Below are 24,067 nucleotides of genomic sequence, written 5' to 3' on the forward strand. Positions count from 1 at the left end.
CCAGATGGAGTCAAACTTATGATAAGAGCGAGGTAATCCAATAATGAAGTCCATATTAATCACCTCCCATTTCCAGGTCGGAATCTCTATATTCTGAATCAATCCACTAGGTTTCTGATGCTCGATCTTTACTTGTTGACAATTAGGACACTGGGCTACAAATTCTGCAATAGACTTCTTCATGTTATCCCACCAATACTGCTCCTTAACGTCATGATACATCTTTGTCGAGCCAGGATGGATAGAATATCGGGACTGATGAATCTCAATCATAATCTTCTCTCGCAACCCTGCCACACTAGGTACACATAATCGGCCCTGGTATCTCAATGTCCAATCTCCTCCGATCTTGAAAGCTGTAATCTTACACTGCTGAATTCCCTCTCTCAATCTTACTAAGGTAGGATCTTCATATTGCCGTGCTTTTACCTCGGCTACCAAAGATGATTCTGCTGTATTCTGTACAGTAACACCTCCGTCATCAGAGTCCAACAATCTGATTCTCATATTGGCCAGCTGGTGAAGCTCTTTGGTCAACCCTTGTCTACCTGCCTCAATATGTATTAAGCTTCCCATTGACTTACGGCTGAGAGCGTCTGCCACAACATTAGCTTTACCGGGATGGTACAATATCTCGACATCGTAGTCTTTCAGTAATTCAAGCCACCTACGCTGCCTCAAATTCAACTCCTTCTGCTTGAAGATGTATTGTAAACTCTTGTGATCTGTGTAGATGTCAACATGGACGCCGTATAAGTAGTGCCGCCATATCTTCAAAGCATATATTACTGCAGCCAATTCCAAATCATGAGTCGGGTAATTCTTTTCATGCTTCTTCAATTGTCTTGATGCATAAGCAATCACCTTCCCACGTTGCATCAATACGCACCCCAAACCTATACCTGAGGCATCACAATATACCACATAACCTTCTGTTCCTTCTGGGAGAGTGAGCACTGGCGCGGATGTCAATCGATTCTTTAGCTCCTGAAAACTATGTTCACAAGCATCAGACCACTGGAACTTGGTAGCTTTCTGTGTTAACTTAGTCAATGGTGCTGATATAGAGGAAAACCCTTCTACAAACCGCCTATAATATCCTGCTAGCCCCAGGAAGCTGCGGACTTCTGACGGTGTTGTAGGTCTCGGCCAATTCTTCACTGCATCGATCTTCTGAGTGTCGACACTAATACCCTCATCAGATATCACATGGCCAAGGAATGCTACTGAGTTCAGCCAGAATTCACATTTAGAGAGCTTAGCATATAACTTATGATCCTGAAGGGTCTGTAATACTATCCGCAAGTGGCCCGCATATTCCGCCTCCGAACGAGAATACACCAGAATGTCATCAATGAATACGATCACAAACACATCAAGATAGGGCCTGAATACACTATTCATGAGATCCATAAAAGTTGTTGGGGCATTTGTTAGCCCGAACGACATCACCAAGAACTCAAAGTGCCCATATCTTGTCCAGAAGGCCGTCTTTGGAATATCCTTCTCCTTAACCCTTACCTGATGATACCCTGAACGCAAGTCAATCTTGGAGAAATACTTGGTACCCTGGAGTTGGTCAAACAGGTCATCAATCCTTGGAAGTGGATACTTGTTCTTTATTGTAAACTTATTCAACTGTCGATAATCGATACACATCCTTAACGACCCATCTTTCTTCCGCACGAACAAGACTGGTGCACCCCAAGGTGAAGTGCTAGGCCTAATGAAACCCTTATCCAGCAAGTCCTTCAACTGCGCCTTCAACTCTCGCAACTCTGTCGGGGCCATCCTGTATGGAGGGATAGAGATCGGTTGAGTGTCAGGCAACGCATCAATGCTAAACTCAATCTCCCTTTCAGGAGGAAGGCCTGGGAGTTCATCTGGGAAAACATCTAGAAATTCATTGACCATGGGGATTGATTGTAGAGTAGGCGGCTTCGCCTCTGCATCCCTAACGCGAACAAGATGATAAATGTAACCTTTTGATATCATCTTCCTTGCCTTAAGATAGGAAATAAACCTACCTTTCAGCGTAGCAATGTTCCCTTTCCATTTAATGGCGGGTTCACCCGGAAACTGAAACCTAACCATCTTCGTACAACAGTCAACATTTGAATAGCATGAGGCCAACCAGTACATTCCCATTATCACATCGAAATAAACCATTTCTAACTCAAATAAATTTGCCAAGGTTTGATGACTACAAATCATCACAATGCAACCTTTATATACCCTTCTAGCAATCACAGAATCTCCTATCAGAGTGGATACCTCAAGTGGTTTACTTATCAATTCAGGTTCAATGCAAAACTTATTAGCCACAAAGGGTGTAACATATGATAAGGTAGATCCTGGATCAATTACCGCATATACATCATAATAAAACACAGACAATATACCTGTAACAACATCCGAAGATGACTCGAGATCTTGTCGACCTACTAGAGCATAGGTTCGATTTTGAGCACCACTCGAACTCGGCACTGAACCTCTACCTCTACCACGACCAGTCGACTGTTGAAAACCTTATGGTGGAGGTCGAACTGATGAGGAAGAACCAGACACAGATCCAGTCGGTCGAGCCATACCACCACCTCCTCTGTTAGGACAATCCTGCATCATATGGCCAGGCTGTCCGCAAGAATAGCACGCATCGGAACCTCGACGGCACAGTCCAAAGTGGGCCTTGCCGCACTGATCACAACGAGGTGTTGGGGGTCTCGTCTGACTAGTATCTCTATGAAATTGTGAGCCTGATGCCCTCGAACTCTGACCTGAACCAGAATAGGTAAATCGATCATACCGAGGCCTCTGAAACTGTGGAGGAGCACTAGCTACAGGTGGCGCCGAACTCCTCGAATATTAGGGCCTGATACTGCCTCTGAACTCATCAGAATACCCTGCAAATCTCGCCCTCTTATGTTGGCCCCTATCCTGCTCCCTATATTCCCTTTGCTGGCGCTTACGATCCTCTAGGTCTGGGCATAAGCCTGAATACGGGAAATATCCATGCCCTCTACCAAGGAGGCTGTTGTGCACTCATTTATCATATGTGGTCCCAACCCGTTCACGAATAGATGCACCCTATCACTCATCTCGGACACCATATGGGGAGCATACCTTGATAAAGAATCAAACTGTATACTATACTCTCGTACACTCATATTACCCTGTCGAAGGTTCAAGAACTTATCAGCTCTAGCTCGTCGTATCTCAACTAGCAAGTAGTGACGAAGAAAGGCCTCAGAAAATTCCTTCCACACGGCTGGAGGAGCATTCGGACCCCTAGATATCTCCCAACTATCATACCAAAAAATCGCTAAATCCCGTAACCGATAAGAAGCCAACTCTACTGCCTCCGTATCACTAGCATGCATAACCCGCAATGTACGATGAACCTGATCAATAAATGTTTGTGGGTCCTCCTTGGGGTCTGATCCGGTAAACACTGGAGGGTCTAGATTAATAAAATCACGAACTCTCGCACTAACCAGTTTATCAGCAGCACCGGTATTCTGCCTCTGAGCCTGAGCAGCTACCAAGCTAGTCAATAACTGCACCGCACTGCGCATATCGTGGTCTGTAGTGCCAGACGGGGGAACTGGATGTACTGGGTGCCTCCTAATATCCTCTGGAGGAGACGGAGAGGTATGAGACGGCATCTCACTCTGAGCCTCATTTTGGCCTGCTCTGGCTAGAGGCACCTGAATGTTACCCTCTCCCACAGCTGTATCAAGTCGTTTACTTATCGCTTGCTTCCTAATCGAAGGCATCGCTGAAAGAAAATAAGGTGAATATTAGATATGAACACTTACGACTCAACTCTACGCACGATCTAGATTCAGGAAGAAGGTAACAACCCTAGATGTCACGTAGCCTCCTGATTATAAATATGGCGCGCTACACATCCATAATCAAAACTCTACTAGACACGGCTCATAGACATCCCCTAGGACAGACTTGCTCTGATACCAAGTTTGTCACGACCCAACTGGAAGGTCATGACTAGAACCCGGGCCATACTTGCCGAGCACCAACGTACATTTTATCTAACCTTCCTTATTATCTTTAAGGGCCGACAAGACCAATATAAATGGTAGACATGGATCATGAACATCCAACAATGAAAGATAATGTCATGAACATACGTAACATGGGACGACAAGACTGTCAAGAAACTATATATAAGGTACGAGCTACCATGGTGCCATGAAAGACTATACAACAAAAATCAGCCGACAAGGCATTCCAAACCATACATGAGTCGACACCTGTCTATGAGCCTCTAAAAGAACATAAGTGCTACAACATTGCCGGAACAGGGCCCCGACATACCCATAATGTCTATAACAAAAATGCATACCAAGACCACGACAAGTCCGGAGAAGGGATCTTGCCAATAACCGCTGAACCGGATAGCCTACTGTGATGGGGGAGCTGCGTCTACCCGTCTATCAGGACCTGTAGCACAACATGCAGCGTCCACAAATAAAAAGGACGTCAGTACGAATAAAGTACTCAGTATGTAAGGCAGGAAAGCATAAGTAAGAACAATAATGTAAACAGTGATAGGGAATATACAACCTGTGACATCTGGGTACCTCTGAGGGCTACTGACATGAAATACATGATACATACATATATATATACATAAACTTTTAAAACATACGCCTTTGTGGGCATCATCATCATCATATCGTACCCGGCCGTAATAGGCTCGGTAAAACGTACCCGGCCATCATAGGGCTCGGTAGAATCGTACCCGGCCACGTGGAGCTCGGTAAAACCCAACTGATCAGTGGTTGCACAATAGGTGCCATACCCGGCCGACTATAGCGCGGCTCAGTAGAGTAAAATAGATACATATATATGATGCATGTTGGACTCATTGGAATCATATTTTGAACCTTTCGGAGTGACGTAAGGTTGGTATCCTTCGTACACGTTATTAGGATTAACTCTTCATCAAGAATCTTATAAGAATCAGGAACTACCAACAACATTGATAATATAAGAATAAGAGAAGTAACATCAATATGAATCATTTCATAAGAAGGGCAGCAATGTAAGTACTGCTAGCTTCTAAGAGTAGAGTATCTTTGGGAGCTCGTTCATTACATTATGTACAATCGGAGTCATACAAAAGAATGAAGGGGATAGCCTCACATACCTTGTATATACTGCCCAACCTCAAGCTATGCAAATATCACGACTCATTAGTCTACAATAAGAGAAATGACACTATCATTATCGTTTAAGCGTCGTAACTATTATGTATCGACCGCAACCTATTTTACGATGAAACGGACAGCACCTCCCCTATTTATATGACTTCCCACAAGTCAATACAATCACCAAACAGCCCAAACAACATCATTAATAATCATATTGAGCCTCCAAAACAGTCCACCAACTAACAACATTACTACCAAGCCTTTCGATATATATTTCACAAGTTCTAGCATCAACGACTTAGCCACAACTTGGATAATCTTAAATATATATAGAGTAAGAGGTTCCTTACCTTTAAACAGAAAGAACAACTCCAATTTGACCTTAATTTTCCCCGAAATATCCCTTCAATTCTGCCACAAGAACAAGGAAGCGAAACTAGCAATTAATTCGGGTTTTTCGGCACTAGAATTACTTTAGAAGACTTGAAATCACCTAGAGTTGATATTAAAAACTTGAAGGAGTATTTACAGAACATAAAACACTTAAAAAAACCTCCCACATGATCTGGAACAACACAAAAAACAGCAACAACAAGAAGAACAAGAAACTTACTAGCGCCACGGGATTCCCGACATTTGATTTTTGTTGTTTGCCCTTTGTTTGGGTCTTGGATCATGAGAGAACCTTGAGAGACTGTTTTTAGGGTTATAAGGTCTGAATATACTGAAATATAATGACTTAAAACGGGGTTGAGGTATCTTATATATGTCCAAATGTCTTAAACCGCCTTTGTGGGCCCCATAGAGAGCAGCTTGGCGCACTCTCTCGAAAATGCGAATATCTCTCTATTCCGAGATTGTATCGACAAACGGTTTAATGCGTTGGAAACTAGACTCATAGATATTCAATTTGATAGGTAGATCAACACATAATTCCAAGCACATTGGGAGAAAAATGCAGTAACATGTAACCTAAAGTTTAAGTAAAATTATAAACCTAAGTTGCGACAACTTTTATCGACTTTTGTTTCATAACTCGCTTGACTTCAAGACTTATGATACGGATATTATATGATTCAAATACATTAAAACAAGACCTCTTGGGACAGTTAATCACCTCTAGTGTTACCCGAAAATACGGGTTACAACATCCTTGATTCGTTTAACTTCTAATACTTGTTAACCACTCTTATACACCCTTGTATCGTTTAAGACCAATAGGATTAACTTCTTATCATCTCAAAGATAATCTCTTCTTGGATTTACGTCGACTAACTTACGGCGTGATCTATGGTATGCGAATTTGGGTTGTAACACCCTCTCCCCCTTAGGAACATTCGTCCTCGAATGTAAGGGTTTATGGGGTGTCTAACTCATTGTGGATTCCGACGGAGATTTCCGGCTGAGTTTCCCCTATAAAATGGACACTAGCCAAACTTGTTCTGCAATCAATTATTTTAAAACGTCTTGTTCGGCAGTTTGTTCATCCCCTTGTTGATCATTGGCATGTGATGTAAATCTCTCAGGTGATCCTTCACGGGACTGGCGAGGGGATCCTGTTGGAGAGAGGTGGTGTGTTCCCTCTTGTGGGTTCAGTTAGTTATTGTCGTTACCAGTTGACATAGTTTGGTTTTGAGAAAGAAGAATTTGGAAAGTGAAAAGATTATCAGTTTTCCGGTAACAGAACCAATTTATTTAACCAAAAAATAGAATTTTCAATCAAAGCCTATATTTAAAAGAAAACGGGTTACTCATAACCAAGTTTTACTTCACTTCCTCAACAACCTCTTTGGGAAAATAGTAAAAGCAATAGCGTAAATTGACAGAAAGAAATAAGGAATGAAACGATGGTCAATCCCTAAAATCAAGGTAGAAAACTTTGATAAAGCAAGGAATTATAGAGTATATTTTAGTAGTACTTGAAACTTGTCCTTACAAGTAAAATTCTTGATCCTTATATAGGGGTGTACAATCATAACGTTTTTCCTATTTAAGATGAACTCATTATGAGAATTAATTGTATTGATTGCCCGTTATCATTGATAACCATAACTGATACATTTGTAGCTATAAATGCCTTACAACGGTTCTGATTCCCCTTCCTCATTTACTTCTGGTTCATGTATCTTCCCTTCTTTTTTACCTTGATTCATTCCGTTCGCGCTTCTTCTTTGACAACTGTTCAGGCCCGATCCTCTATTCTGTACTATCTCGTAGGTGTTTCCCTCGTACGTTCCTTGTATTCTTAATTCCGCTAATCGAGCGTGCTACTTGTCACTACGCCATTATACCACGTGTCATGTTTCGTCAGCTTACCACCAATACACATCTCTCTAGTAATAATAATATGCACGTAACTACAAGTATTTCATATAATAATATGAGCAGATAAAGCATATGATAATATTCATAATATCTCATTATCCAAGTTATTCAAACGCAAAAAATAATTAAAAACGTACAATCAAGTCTAAAAATTAAATACGCATGATAAAAGATTAAAACTTTACTCATAAACAGACATTTCTAATGTCTCAAACTTGCGCATACACTACCAAAGGAGGTGCCAAGACAAGTGACTCATGAGGGATAATTAGATTCGCAGTCACTAGATCATGGACAACGCAACATGTTTAAATCTCAATCTAGTACGTAGACAACTTAACACGTCTGAATCCTAATTCGCGTAGCCAACTCATACGCCAAATACCACAAATGTGAATCACATAAGAAAATTGACAGACATATGCCCAGTGCATGACTAATCAGTTTACTTTAACAATGTAATTTACACATATATATAATCTATAATATTAAACTAGCATGTGAAAGTTGCCTATGATATTATACCAGCACAATTAGTATTGTCACAAATATAGAAAGTTATGCACAATAAGTAGCAAGAATATATTATACCCGTCACCTCATATATATATATAATATTTTGATGTACGTTGTATATTTAAAATATTCTAATTTTTGAAAATTCTCTTATTGGAGTTAAAGATTTAATCCAAGCAAGATTTTCCCTCCAAGATAGTCTTTTCACGTCCCGAGTTCACCAAAAGACTTCAATATATTAAAAAGATTACTCAATGTCATACAAAGCTATTAGACTCAATTTTCTAAATTACTATTTGGTCATAATCAAAGTCAACCCCGGTTCCCTCGTGGTCCAACTTAAAAATCAAAGTCAAATTCAGATTATTTAAAAAGTCACGAGTCCAAATCCATGCTTAGATTTTTATTTGAAGTTATTAAGGCACTTAAATCATTAATTAGGTAATTCTAGGGTTTATGTTAAAATTGCCTAATTTCACCCTTCAAATTCCTTGTTCGAATATTGAATCTAAAAGAAAATCCATGATATGAACTCAAAGTTATATTTAATCATATATCCTAAGCTTATTGATAAAAAAAATCTGGCTCAAAATCCCTTAAGGCAGCGCTCCCAAATATTTAGAATAGTGAAGAATAAAATAAAATCACAAAATGGGGCTATTTACAATACACTAAAAAATTACCCTTATGTTGCTGCCAAACCCATGTCAAGGTACTTGTGTGCCGGCTGCATGGTGCAAGCCCGTCGCACAAGACTTGTCTAGTACGATTCTCACATGACACATGCACCAAGGAACACTGTTGTAATATTCTTCAATTTTTTTAACTTCTCTCGAATGCGTCAAAACTCATTTGATCTCCTTGGTGCCCAACTAAACCATAACAATAAGTCTTAAACTACTATATGAACCTATTTAAAGTCTTAAAAGATGAAACGGTATATAATTACTTAAGATGGAAGGTTGAATTATTACATTAACACTAATGCTACGAGCGCGATAATATGCTTAGCCTTGGCAGGGAGTGGATGCCTTGCTCATCATCAACACCACATGGCGTATTTAGCCTTGGCAAGGGAGAAGATTCTTTGAGCGCAATAAACACCATGGCGTATCAAATAGTCATAGTTATCACGATCCAAGTTCATAACACGTATTTTTTGCGTTGGGCCTAGGCCCGTATGAATTTATCTTTCAGGCTATACCACATCCAGTCCAAAGTCACGCGTAATATAGAATTATATTGTACCTTATAAAGCTCTTTATTTTCCTCTCTTATTCTGATATATAATTTACCTAAGGTGACATGTATACCACTTCTTCAGAAGCTTGCCAGCCTCGAAGCATGTTAGTCTTGCTTGACCCGACCTCATTAGCCCGCTCGCTATCACAAGCATCATACTGATCCCCCCATTGGGACTCGACATTTTCGCTGAGGTTTGTCCCACCATTGTACTAAGAGAGAGTCGGGCTCTGGTATCATGTTTATCACGACCCAAGCTTATAGCACGTATTGTCTGTTTTGGGCCTAGGCCCATACGAATTTGTCTTTCAGACTACGCTGCATCGAGCCCAAAAGTATGCGCACAATGTGAATTTATATTTTGGCTTATAAAGCTTTTCATTTTCCTTTTCCATTTCGATGTATAATTTGTCTAAGCTGACATATACACTTCTTTTTTAGAAATTTGCCAGCCTAAAAGTCTGTTAGTCCTACTTGTTGGCCCGTCCTCCGTCATGGGTGTCACAATAGCCCTGTCAGTTGGGAGGTCGGCGTAACCAACGTGAGTAATATCATATGTATATACATAAAGTAAATTATGGAAATGAGGAAGCGAATAAGGAAATGAGATTAACGATGTTTGATAGTTGAAACTTGTTGGTTTGATATTTGAAACTACAAAGAATGATACATGTTGTGAATCTTTACATCACTATGATATGACGTGATTATTTAAATTGTTTCAAGTATATTGTTAGGCATATTTTGTCAATACTTGTCACACCTTTTAAAGATAAATTTAATGACACTTACTAATTTGTGTCAGTTTATTAGGCATATGACCACTTTCTTCTTTATTCTTTTCAGATACTACTAGTACTCCAGGTGACAGATGGATGAGCTAGTTGTTGTGTTATTCTTTTGGTGAGCCCCACTCTTCATACCAATTATGAAATGGGCCTTTCTTACAAGAAAAAGTGGTCAAATTTGATGTTGAATAATACAAGATTATCCATATTTTTCCCAATACTTTGAAGAACAGGGTCATTATTCTGATGGTGAATCATTAAGTTTTTACACTCAAAACCTCCTACAGCCAGGTCTCTATCTCCAAGCTCAAATTTATCATCTCAAGGCTAAAAATTACCCTAAATAGAACTCAAACAATAACTAATTGCACCATCAAGTTGAATTTCCACCTTTGTCGAAACTCCAATGTCACAACTCATCAGTAATCCTTCTTAAATCATCAATAACAATACCAAAGCTCCACACCAACCTCTTGATGTTTAAACAAACCTAGGTATAGAGAATTTAACTCATAAATCATTTGCAACAGCATTGTGGTGATCAAGGTAGGGTTATAGTGGTTGACGCAGTGGTCCTCTAGAAAAAGGTAAAATTGCGACTAAAAAAAAATGGTAAAAATGAAGTGTGAGAGAAATCGTCGTATAAGGTGATTTTTGTGTGTTTTTTTTAGAGGTGAGAAATGGCGGTAAAGTAATAATGATCTTCAAGTGATGTTTTTGAGAGTCGATTTTGAGGATGAATGAAGGCCACATAGAAAAATGATGAATTCTAAACAATTTCACAAAGTTTAGACGTAAATTTGGATCATTTGACATAATTCAAGGAAAATTTTGACTATTTTTTCTTATAAACTCCCCTGTTGTAAAGCTTCCGACATTATTAATAAGGGCAAATTCATCCCAGTTAGATAAAGACAAGAATAGATGTAACCCCATCGGTTGGAGCAAAGTTGAATCCTTTCGCAATTGTTGGATAAATTTAGACTTTTTTGCTAGAATTAATAATTCTCATTCTTTTTGCTGGAAAATCACGAAAGAAAGAACACGGAGAGTGAGAAAAAAATGCCTAAAAGAATGGTGGTTTGTTGATGGTCAAAGTCAGAACCACCCCAATGCCGAAAAAAGAATCTAGAAAAGAAAAACAATTTCTTAGAAGAAAAAGGATATTAAAAAAAAAAAAAAAGTGAACAAATCAGAATTTCTTAATGGCCCGAAAGTAGCCCATTCAAAGTCCTAATAATTTACTCTTTCTTAACTACAATTACAACAAGAAAAATAAGAAAGAAAAAGAAAAAAACAAGACATTCACAACCACAGTGGCCTCGTCTCTCCCTCTCCCTCCCTCTCTGATCTACCCTTTTCCACATTACATAGAGAATTTTTCTCTTTCCTCGTGAGTGAAAGTTCCAATTTTTATTTAATTAAAAGCAAAATAATCTGATAATGGGTGTCTTCCATTGCCATCACTGTTGAAAATCTTTGATTCAAGGTATTTAATTTGATCCCCTATTCTTCTTATTTGGAGTTCTTTGACTTTTGCATATTTGTGTATTTTCTTGAAAACCCATTATTCTTTTTAGTATAGATTAGTAATCTAATGTGTTTACAATGCAAATTGATTTTTGGCTATATTGTGGTTACGCAGATTAATGGTGTCTGCATTGATTGATATATGCACAAAGTCTGGAACTTGTGGTAATCCTCATTATAGAATAGGTCTGAAACTGGGGTTTGGATTTTGGAATAGTAGTAATTTGATTAATATTTTGAGTGATAGTTCTTTTGGTTGAGTTATAATTATTATAGCAATAATATGTAAAGGGATGGTGACAACTACATTGAGAAAGTTTGTATACCCTTGTTGGAAGCCTTCGATAGAGAATGAAGGTGAGAATAGCAGCACTAGAGGTGGAGATCCAGATGGCCGGGTCGATGGATTGTGGTGGTACAAAGATTCGGGGCATCATGTAAATGGCGAGTTTTCAATGGCTGTAATTCAAGCAAATAGTGTGTTAGAGGATCAGTGCCAGCTTGAATCCGGGCCATTGAGTTTGGTGGATACAGGTCCTCAAGGGACCTTTGTCGGAGTTTATGATGGCCATGCTGGTCCAGAAGCTGCCCGCTTCATAAATGACCGCCTTTTTGAGAACCTCAAGAGTATGGTTTTCTTCTTCTTTTTTTCAATGCTTTGCTTCAATCATAAAATATAACCATTCCGTTTCTTATGTTGACCTACATGTATGTGCTCCAGAAGCAATTTCTCTTTGTTTCTTGCAGTAACTCTTGTAATCCCGTTTGTGTATATGTACGGACCCATATATGCCATGCCTATTAGGCTTATTTTGATATATATATATATATATATATATATATATATATATATTTCTGAATGATTGTATTGAATTTTAAGGTTTGTTACATACTTTTGAGTTTCTTTTACATAAATTTTAAATGAAATTTCAGGTTAAAACCTTTGTATGGTTTCCATATAACGTGCTTACTGAAAGGAAAGCTTTTAGCAGCGGGAACTTTTTTATTCTAATTCCTATCGAAGAAACTAGGACAACTTTAGACTGCTTTTAGCTATTTCTGGCATGATCAAGACCATGATTGAGTTTAGGACATTTGGGACTTTTTTTTTGTTAGGAATAACATCCTTTTAGAATGTCCTCTGCAAGTTCTGACAGAGAACTAATATGGGTTCCGCATATCCGAGCTATATGGGGGATAACTTAGGAGAAAAATGTTCTTCTTGTTCAATTACCTGGAAGAATAGACAAAAGAAAGAAAATTATAGGTGTTTGACTAGAGATGAAAGCTAATGGTGTGACGGTCTATTATGCATGCATAGAGTATCTTTCAAAAGATTTGAGTCAGACATAATGGCTACTATCCAGAATTTTCATTCTCGGGAGTTCTTTGAAAAGAGTTTTAATGCCACTTATGTGGCATTGATACCTAAAAAGAGTGGTGCCAAGGAGTTGAGGGATTTTAGGCCTATCAGTCTCATAGATAGCATTTATAAACTGATCTCCAAATTACTCACTGAAAGATTAAAAAGGGTGATGCACAAATTGGTAGATTCACAGCAAATGACATTTATAAAAGGAAGACAAATCACAGTTTTGATTGCGAATGAGTGCGTAGATTCCAGAATCAAGGAGAACAGGCCAGGAATTATGTGCAAGTTAGATATTGAAAAGGCATATGACCATGTTAATTGGGAATTTTTGCTTGGAATTCTCCAAAAGATGGGTTTTGGTAGGAAATGGATAAGCTGGATTAGATTCTGTGTAAGCATTGTCAGATTCTCCATCTTGATCAATGGATCTCCTGAAGGCTTCTTTCCTTCTGAAAGGGGCTTGAAAGGGGCTTGAGACAGGACGATCTCTTATCACCTTTCTTATTCATACTTGCCATGGAAGGGTTAAACAATATGGTAAGAACTGCACAAGGCAATGGATGGATTAGGGGCTTCAATGTGGCAAAGATCCAAAATGACAGGTTGGAGGTTACTCATCTTCAATATGCAGATGATACCCTCATTTTCTGTGATGCAGATGAGAACCAAGTAAAGTATTTAAGAGTTATTCTTATACTTTTTGAAGCCATTTCTGGGCTTCATATTAATTGGAGAAAAAGTCAAATTTTTCCAGTTAACGAGGTGCCAAATATTCAGCTGCTGGCAGAGATTTTGGGAGGTAAAATTGGTACTATTCCAACCATATATTTGGGGATGCCTTTGGGAGCAAAGAGCAAATTCAATGACATCTGGAATGGAGTCCTGGAAAGATGTGAGAAAAAGTTAGCAAGATGGAAATTAAATTACATTTCTATGGGTGGTAGATTAGTTCTCATTAACTCTGTGCTTAGATGCTCTCCCTACGTATATGTTGTCCTTATTTCCTATACCTGCAAATGTAGAGAAAAGGTTGGACACCTTGAGAAGAAATTTCCTCTAGCATGGAAATAAAGAGAAGAAGGGTTTTCATTTAGTCAAATGGAAAACTTTGACCTTCAGCAAAAAAGAAGGGAGGTCTGGGGGTCAGAAACTTAAGAATGCAAAATAAAAGTCTTTTGATGAAGTGGCTTTGGAGGTTTACCAGGGAGGAACAAGCTTTGTGGGGCAAGGTGATAAAGGCTAAATATGGAAAGGAAGGATTTTGGATGACTAAACAGGTGAACAATGCTTATGGGACCAGCTTGTGGAGAACTATAAGGAACCAGTGGCCAAATTTTGCGGACAAGCTGAAATTCAATGTAAGGGATGGCAGGAAAACTCTTTTTTGGGAAGACAACTGGTTGGGAATTGGTTGTCTTAAGAATTTTTTTCCAGATATTTATGCTCTGAATCAACACCATAGAGCTACAGTATATGAACTTTGGGGGCACAGGTATGGAATCTCACATTCAGAAGACCTTTTTATGACTGGGAGTTGCCTAGAATAACAGATTTCTTTAGCACACTGGAGCTATGCAAAGGACTGCAGGAGGGAGAAAATACACTTAGATGGAGCCAAAATAACAGTGGAAAGTACACAGTCAGTTCAGCCTATGAGTACCTAAACCAGGATGGAGGACAAGTCAATTTATGGCCTTGGAAACACATTTGGAGGGTTAAAATACCATATAAAGTGGCATGTTTTTCTTGGTTGGTAGCTAGAGAAGTTGTTTTAACACATGACAATTTGAGGAAAAGGGGAATACCAATTTGCTCGAGGTGCTACTTATATGGTCAAGAGGTAGAGACAATCAGCCATCTGTTTCTACATTGTAGAGTGACTAGACCGTTGTGGAATTTCATCAACCTCAGGGGTATTAGGTGGTCAATGCCAGGAAGAACATCTGAACTCTTGTCATGCTGGAATGTAGGGGGGAAGTGTACTACTTCAAACAAAGACAGATGAAAAATTGTCCCTGCAACTATTTGGTAGACAGTATGGAAGGAGAGGAATTCAAGATGCTTTGAGGAAACAATTAGCTCTACTCAGAAAATTAAGATGAATTGTATTCTTCTTTTTTGTTTTTGGTGTAAAGCAGAGTATAGTGATGATTTAGAGTCAATTTTACAAGTCCTAGACTCCTTGTAAGAAGTGCAAGGATTGTAATAGTGAGCCTTGTAGGTTTTTGTAATCTCCATCTTTTGGCCTTGTGCTGAAGATTGATTAATATACTGATACATGTTACACTGTCAAAAAAAAAAAAAAATTGAGTCTCAACATCACTATGTATAAGTCCCTCAGTATTTTAAGACTGTTTTATAAATATTGGATCAAAGACCATCAACAGATTCTTCTTCTATAAACCTTATTAAAGAAATATACTTATTTTATATAAAACATACTATTATGTATGATTTAGCAGTGGAATCTGGACATTTTTACCCAAATTGCCAACATTTTCATTGTTAAAAATCTTGGAGAGTTAGATATTTTGTAAACAATAACTTCCTCGAATGATAATATATGTAAATTTTGAAGAAGGAATGCTGTCTGTATGTATGCATTAGTAGCTTCTGTTGGTTTGACTCACCTTTTTGGAAATCAAAAGAGAGCGGATAACACATATGGTTGCAAGAGAAGAAGCTTGTGCTCTTAGGATCAATAATGTAGAATTTTCAGGTTCCTTGTCCATGAAATATTATCTGATTAAAGTTGAAGCATTAGTGGAATGTTCTGTTTGGCATTTGGAATAGTTTTTGAAGATTACTGATGCATATGTTACTCAGCTAACAGCTATTTGTATTGCAGAATTCACCTCAGAGGATCAAGGAATGTCAGCTGATGTCATAAGCAAGGCATATTTGGCTACAGAAGAGGAGTTTCTTTCTCTAGTGAGAAAGCAATGGCTAATTAAACCCCACATTGCTTCTGTGGGATCATGTTGTTTAGTGGGTATAATATGCAATGGGATGTTATACATTGCAAATGCTGGAGACTCTCGTGCGGTATTAGGAAGAGAAGAGGGGGATCTGAAAGAGGTCAAAGCTATTCAATTGTCGTCTGAACACAATGCGAATTTGGAATCTGTCCGGGAGGAACTACGCTCTCTTCATCCTGATGATCCACAGGTAGTGGTATTAAAGCACAAGGTTTGGCGTGTGAAGGGTATTATACAGGTGAATTCCTTTTAACTGCTGTAAACTTTCATCTTATCATACTTCTAATTGTGTAGATATTAATTAAATGGAATTTTGTCTTAGTTATAAGGTTTGATGCACCGATCGCTATTATGCCTCTGGACTTAGGACCACAAAATGGTTCACTCTCTCTCTATGGCATAAATATAGGAATGGCATCTTGAATATGTGGGTCCATTTTATTATATCTGGGTATTATGTTGTTGTTGTTGGGACTTTCAAGTCTGGACCTCTTACAGCTCCAAATATAAATTTTTTGTTTTTCGGAAAATAAAAGAATGTCATTAACCAAAGTTGTACACTCAAGAGAAAAGAGAACAAGACACAACCTAGACTAAATCTGGACAAACGGTCCCAGACTTGAGCTAACTAGCACCTGAGAAACAATATCTACCCCTCCTACTCCTGTTGGACTCCACTATCTAGTTAACAGATAAACACGATGATAAATACGATGGATAAAAATTCAACTGGATTAGTTGCCTTTTAATAGCATCACTGCTCCTCTGTGTATGCTGAAAGCATCTGTGATTTCTTTCCTCCCATATATGGTATGTTGCCATTCTATATACTTAATTTGTAGCAGATCTTCCCCATGCATTTGCCACCGTTCAGCTAATTTCATCCAATGTCTTGCCAATTGCTAGACTCCTTGCCATTCTAGTATCCTATTCCAAATGTTTGCACAGAATGAACACTCAAAAAATAGACAGGAAATACTTTCCTCTTCTATGTTGCACAAAGGATATATTTGACTATCCCTCTTTTGCTAGCCTGTCTTTGGTAGATAACCTGCCATGCAATGCTAGAGTGAAAACAAAGGTCTATTTAGGTATCCCTTGGTTGTTGCATACTAGTCTTCTCCAGTCCACCTTTTGAAAGAACCCCCTCATAAAGTTATACATTTTACTTGTTGAGAAGTCCTGTCGGAGATATGGTAAAGTATATCCAGCAGCTTCCACATTGGTCTTTGCTTTCATGATCTTCTGAATTACCCATGATGCTTGCTTAGCCTGAACTTCCTCACTTGGCTTTTCCTTTATGTAGTACATATGAACCCATGTAACCCACAATATGTCTTTCTTTTTGCAAAGATTCCACAATGACTTACAAATGGCAGTGTTGTTCCAGAGTGTTATGTCAGTTATATTCATCGCTCCAGTAGCCTTGGTCTTACATAAAGTATCCCATGCTATTAGTGCTTTCCTGGAAATACCAACTTCTTCAATCCACAAGAATTTCCTGCATATAGTCTCAATGTGTTTGATTATTTTCTTTGGCAAGATAAAGATTTGTGCCCAAAATGTTTGAACTAAAAAAGACACTCTTTATTAATTGAATTCTGCCTGCATAAGATAAGAACCTTGCTGTCCAACTAGTTACTCTTCCAATCATTTTCTCAATTAGTAGCTGGCATACGGAGCTACTGATAACCTCTTGGTGCTAAGTGGCACTCCAAGATACTTAAAAGGTAGGTACCAAGCACCTCCGGTATTTGTTGTTGTACCATTGGATATACCCCACTGAAATAGACTAAGCTTTTGGCACTGTTAGCTATCAATCCTGATGCCTTTGAAAATTCCTGGAAGCATTGGAACAATATTTTGACAGACTTAGCTTCACCCCTGCAAAACAGTAATAAGTCATCAGCAAAACCTAATTTCACCAGTTGCATTTTGGCACATCTTGGGTGGTACCTGAATTCAGGTGTTGCTTTCAGAGTCTTCAGCAATCGACTAAAGTATTCCATGGCTAATACAAAGAGAAAAGGAGACATAGGGTCTCCTTGTCTCAGGCCCCTCTTAGCTTCAAAAGGTCTTGAAGGCTTCCCATTAATTACTACTGAATAAGTGACAGTTCTTAGGCATACCATGATCCATCTCACAAACTTCTGAGGGAAAATAATATTAATTTCTTCTAAAAGAAGCAAAAAGGGAATGCTCTTATGCTAAGCTTCTGGAGGGAAAACGGAAATCTATTTGCTTTTATCCTAAGCAAATAGATTTGCACGATGTGGAAAATATGGAAGAGATATAATATTAGTTCTTCTGTATATGATGGTTATTATCTAATGCACTTTTACAGGTTTCAAGATCGATTGGTGATGCATATTTGAAGAGAGCAGAGTTTAATAGAGAGCCTTTGCTTCCTAAGTTCAGAACTCCTGGAACATTCGAGAAGCCAATCCTTCTTGCCGAGCCATCAGTACTTGTGCACAGACTCCTTCCTTCTGATCAGTTTCTCATATTTGCATCAGATGGCTTATGGGAGCATCTCAGCAATCAAGAGGCCATTGACATTGTAAACAGCTGTCCACATCATGTACGGTCTTACTTATGTGTTGTCAAAGTTAAACTCTCTGTTTCTTGTTCTCTTTTCTTCTCAATGGTTAATCTGGCTTGCTATTTTGGCTCAATGGACGAGATTCTTAATTATGTTTCTATTTTAAATAAAGGTTTTGGAGAAAAAAAAAGTACAATTGAAAAGTTGGTTAATGATTTAACAAGCCACTTTCAGGAAAAAGGGAAAGAAAGAAAGGAAAGTATACCAAGGAATTTGTGGAGGAAAATAACAGGTAGGGCAATCAATTTTATTATTTTTGGTTTCAGCAAAAGAGAAAAAGAAGTAATCGGCAGAGGTTGTCTGCCATGGTTTCCAGTTTCTAGACATAATGCCCATGCTTATATTTTTAGTAGACAAAAATAATTTGCAATAGTATCCACTATGGCTATAAATGTGGTTGTGTATGTTTCTTTTGTTTTCTTGAAAACCTGTCTTCTTCAAGGAAAAGCAATTGTCCGACTGCTGAACTTTCTTATGGTTATTCTGTGTACAAGTTGGTTATTTACTCCAGGTGGACTAATGTTTCTTTTTTTTTTCTTTTTTGAAAACCTGTCTTCTTCAAGGAAAAGCGATTGGCCGACTGTTTAAACTTGCATAATGTTATTGTGTCCAAAAGTTGGTTATTTTCCGAGTGGACTAATGTATTTCAAAATTGTGCAGGGTATTGCTAGAAAACTTGTCAAAGCTGCCCTTCAGGAGGCAGCAAAGAAAAGAGAAATGAGATACTCGGACTTGAAAAAGATAGATCGGGGAGTGAGACGGCATTTTCATGATGATATCACGGTCATAGTTTTGTTTCTAGATTCCCATTTGATAAGTCGAAGTTCCTTCCACGGGCCAGTGATCTCAATTAAAGGAGGTGGACATCTTGGAGATTCCAATACCTAGAATGAGTTACCTATCTTTTAATCCACTTGGGCTGATATATGTTGAAACATTTCTCTTAAAACAGAAAGAGAAAGGAGAAAAGAAAAGGACAATAGTAGTAGTATGTGAAGCTTTTGCCTCTTGGAATCTCACCATAAATGGTAAGTTGATGATTATGCCTGGAAAAAGATTCTGTCAAAACTCTCTGCTGATTGGCATATGAAACCTGGAATGTTATGGACTAAAGTGGTGAGGTAGAAAGCAGAAAATGACAAGTTCAGTTTTTGAAGAGATGTTTAAAACTCAAAAATTCTAATGCTTGAATTTCATTTCCTGAATTAAATCGGTATTCTGTCAAAAAAATCTTTTGCAAATCAAATTTTTGCGCTATATATATATATACATGTTCGCAGTTATTTGACTTGGAATTTCTTTGTATCTCTGTATATGCATAGGTCTTATTCCAATATCTTGGAAAGTAAGGTGAGCTACTTATCATTTCTATCGATATTACTTAATTCTTTTATGCACAATAGTGTGTCATAGGTACTATTTCCACACTGAAATGGTATGGTATTTGGATATGTTCTATGGGGATGTTCTTGGGTAGAAATATACTTTTGGCCCTGTCAGCCAAAGACCTATTTCCGAAATGTTTTCTTTTCTTTTCTTTTCTCAGAGATAGTTACACAACAGGTGTAATTTAACCTATTGCAGCAATTTTTTAGTTTATTGCCTTATTTTCCAGTCCCAGTTGTTATGAGTTGCTACATGTAACATTTAGGTAACCTGATTGTGTAATTCTTGTACATCATTCGTGTATATAAGTGAAACTCTTGTCAAATGGCTTTTTCCCTACTTGTGAAATTTCAGGATACTTAGTTTTTTTTTTTTTTGTCCTAATCTTTTTTTTAGTGTCAATAAGTTACAGTCAAACGATTTGTAGATTTAGAAGTATATCTGGCTTGTACTGTTCTGTGCTTTCAAACATTGTGTAGAAATTATTGGAAATCCATAGCTGTGGAATATTAGGTGCCAAAATCAGCAAATGATTTCCCTATTTTTCAGGTATGTTTAATAAGCGAATTTTCAGAAACCACTATTGTTTAGTGGTTATTAACTTCATATAGCTACCATATATATATAATTACTTCCTATAGCTACTATTTAGTTGTTACGGTAGTGTATTCACATGTATTTGTGCTACTGTATTCATGAATACAACAGCAAAAAGCGCCTAAAATCAGGGGAGTCCAGTTGTACGTGCATGTATTCATATGTATTCGCACCATGTATTCATGAATACAACAGTAAAAAGCACCTAAAATCAGGGCAGTTCAGTTGTACACACATGTATTCGCGCCTTGTATTCATGAATACAGAAGCAAAATATGCCTAAAATCAGGGCAGTCTAGTTGTACGCCATGTATTCGCGCCTTGTGTTCATGAATACAGAAGCAAAAAGCGCCTAAAATCAGGGCAGTCTAGCTGTACGCCATGTATTCATGAATACAGTAAAGGCAATCCCTTAAAAATAGGCATGTCCAGCTGTCTAAGAGAGAAAAAAAATATGAATAGCGTATTTCATGTCTCATTGGTAGTATATACCATAAAATACTTATTTTGCTATAAAATATAAAAGGTAACTATAAAAAATAATATTTTAAAATGATTTTGGTTTATAATAAATAGGGTGTATACCTTTGTTATAGGAGGTAAAATTTCCATGTTTAATACATGACGAGCTCATAGGAAGAGGAGAGTGGGGTAAATATAAAAAGCAAAAACCTTGTAAAAAAAAGGTATGATTATTTTGTAAAATTATGAGTAACATGATATAAAAGAACAATATTCCAAATTATAGGACCCCGCAAGCCATCCTTTGTGTAAGTAAGCCTCGATATGCACTGGGTTTTTTTATGTGAAGATATGATGATTGAAGGTGTAAAAAGAAGAAGAGGTAATGTTAAAATTACATGAAAGAAAAAATTTATAATATCTCAAAATTCAGACATATCAAACAAAATATAGAAAATGATAGAAGTTGAAATTTATATAGATAGCTACTAAAAAACTTGTGTTTACTAGAAGACTCTTAGTATATTAAAGTTATAAGTACTAGATAATATATTTAAATATAAAGTATTTTTGTATATAACATACAAAAATGTATATACAAAATATATATATATATTTTCAGCTATTATTTTGAAAGCGGCTATACAACGTCATTTTTTCAAAATATTATGGACCTAAAAAATCATTATGACATTGATAATTCATATTGTCAAAACCAACTTGAGATTGAGGCTATTTATCGTTGTTGTTGCACGAAAATCAACTCGAGAATACCTTGTTAACCCAAAATCATGAAAAGCTAATCATGAAAAATATATATATATACATGCAAGTCCTTTGAATGTCACATTTTATTGGACTTCAAGGAGAAGGAAATTCTGTAGTTGCTCGTGCTTATATATATGTTACGATGTTCTAAGGGTTGATATACATGGACGCCACTATTGTTTTATCATCCCTAGTTTTTCACTTCACTAGAATTAGACTTAAAAAAAAACAGCTTTAATATATATGAGATTCCTATATTTGACAAAAAACCATCCCACACCCACAGTACACATTAGTAAATACAAAAGGAAAGAACTTTTTGTTAAAAAAATACTAATACAAGGGCAGAATTTTGAGGAGGTGTGCAACTTCTTCATCACAACAACAAGCATCACAACGAAAATCATCATCATCTTCGTCGTCACTGTCAAAAGAAGGCCATTGACGCCACTTATTTTTGTAACAGCGCTTATAATGAAGGGTGCAGCAATATGGGTTTTGTGCCAAGAAAATTGGATTCACTACCCAAATACTATTCAATATTTCAACCAAGTTTTTTCGGTACTCTCCTAATGCTCTCCTCATTGGCTTGTTTGCTTTCATTTTGCCAATCGCAGCTATGCCATTTTCCTTTAATTCTCCACCTATCAAAACTTGGATTATGCTTATTACATATTCTGCTCCAAGGTGTCCTCCTTCTGCAGCTTTAACTAGGCATTCTATTGCATATTTTGGCCTTTCTTTCCGAAAGAAATCAACCTAAAGTCGCAGAAAATAATACTTAAATATCCAAAGGAAGAATAAGTTAATATATTGATATATATATATATATATATCTTGTAATCAAAAGCCTTTTTTAACAGAAATAAAAAATAATAGGAAATGGTTCTATTAATTGATTAATTAGGGATGAAACAACTAGAACGATATTTTTCTTTCCCGCAATATTTAGGAAAATTAGAACAATAATGTCAATTTGAGTACACGGCAGTACTTTTGCATGTTAATATTCTTATGTATTCTGAATATAAAAAAAATTAAAAATCGATTTGTTACTTTCCATGCATCGATATAAATAAGTAATAATACAATTTTATTGTCCTTTTTCTTTTTTTCTTTTTCTTCTTTCCCTCTGGGATGTAATATAGTTTCAGCTGAACCCAATACTTTTGGTGCAAAGCATAAATTTATGTGTAAAAATTATTATAATTATTATTAGTAGATATAAACTCTCATAACTTTAAAAATATAATGAGTTCAATACTAAAAACTTTAAATATTCCCTTGAAACATATCACATATGCCATGTAAAAATACATTCATCCACAATAAATATTAATTGGACGAAAGAAATCAAAAGAAGTATAGAATGAATTACGCGAAAGAATATATTACTTACCACACCTTTTCGGTACAACGCTTCAGCATTCCCATTCTCTCTACACATTCTCATGAACAAAGAAACCTTTTTTTCCTTCTCTTCCTTGTCTCTTTTCCATGGAGGTCCTAGAGGGAATTCCTCCATTGACATGTGATGATAAATATATTGATCGTTCGAAACTCCATTGAAGATTTTACAACTGACATGAATGCATATATATATATATAATATACATGTCAAAAGAAAATATATAGAATGCAACATGTAGAAACAATTAATGTTGACGAAATACAAACCTTAGCTTGACATTGATATAATCTGTAAAAGAAGAGGAAGCAACTCTTGCAATAACTTCAGAGAGCAGCTCATTCGGAAGAGATTTGATATTGGAGGAATTGACAACACTCTTTTTTAGCTTTTTGTTATATTTTGTTGGTCTGTTTTTCATTATTTCTCTTGATGAATGACTTATCGCCATTTTGATGCCTAATAGTGGGGAAATAAGAAGATTTTATAGTACGTAGCTGATCAATCTCCTATATATTTTCCTTGTTTGAGTAGAATTCGGTGTTAGGAAAAAGAAAAAGTTTCTTCAACTTTTCTGTTGTTATCAGGTGGTAACGAGAAATATAAAAAAGTACATAGCGCCGCTTGTCCCCTCCTTTTCCTATGCGTATTTGGAACAATCTGTCCACTTTGTAAAAAATCAAAAAATTGGATTACTAATTAAGAAACTTCTTTTCAATTTTGTTTTTGGAGAATGACTTAATATATAATTGGTCGTATAAAATATTGAACCAGCTTCCGGATTTCTAGCTGAAAATGAAAATTAACTCAAACTTTGAATGGTATTGGGTGTTGGGAAAAGAATTTCTGACAAAATAGCCAAATATTGTTAGGAGTCCTGAATTTCTCCGTATTAGAAGGTGATATAAATTGCATA

General features: G+C 37.0%; 2 protein-coding genes across 3 annotated transcripts; one reads left to right on the top strand and one right to left on the bottom strand.

The window, feature by feature from the left end:
• The first annotated feature begins 11,318 nt into the window (after positions 1–11,318).
• Positions 11,319–19,760, top strand: LOC104090589 (probable protein phosphatase 2C 38). The gene is made up of 5 exons (XM_009595722.4): positions 11,319–11,537; positions 11,694–12,205; positions 15,799–16,166; positions 18,273–18,509; positions 19,191–19,760. The coding sequence occupies exons 2-5, from the start codon at positions 11,872–11,874 to the stop codon at positions 19,416–19,418; spliced, it is 1,167 nt and encodes a 388-aa protein (XP_009594017.1). The 5' UTR covers positions 11,319–11,537; positions 11,694–11,871; the 3' UTR covers positions 19,419–19,760.
• Positions 16,359–23,840, bottom strand: LOC138891576 (F-box protein At2g35280-like). 2 transcript variants are annotated; one of them, XM_070175106.1, is made up of 3 exons: positions 23,421–23,840; positions 23,143–23,323; positions 16,359–17,812 (listed from the first exon to the last, which is right to left on the bottom strand). In XM_070175106.1, exons 1-3 carry the CDS (start codon positions 23,600–23,602, stop codon positions 17,807–17,809), a joined length of 369 nt encoding a protein of 122 aa, XP_070031207.1. In that variant the 5' UTR covers positions 23,603–23,840; the 3' UTR covers positions 16,359–17,806. The 2 variants fall into 2 exon arrangements, with proteins under 2 accessions (XP_070031207.1, XP_070031206.1); XM_070175105.1 differs by lacking the exon at positions 16,359–17,812 and adding an exon at positions 21,956–22,502 and having other exon boundaries at positions 23,421–23,837.
• Positions 23,841–24,067: the final 227 nt, after the last annotated feature.

This window comes from Nicotiana tomentosiformis, chromosome 5 (genome assembly GCF_000390325.3).
Source record: "Nicotiana tomentosiformis chromosome 5, ASM39032v3, whole genome shotgun sequence".
NCBI lineage: Eukaryota > Viridiplantae > Streptophyta > Magnoliopsida > Solanales > Solanaceae > Nicotiana > Nicotiana tomentosiformis.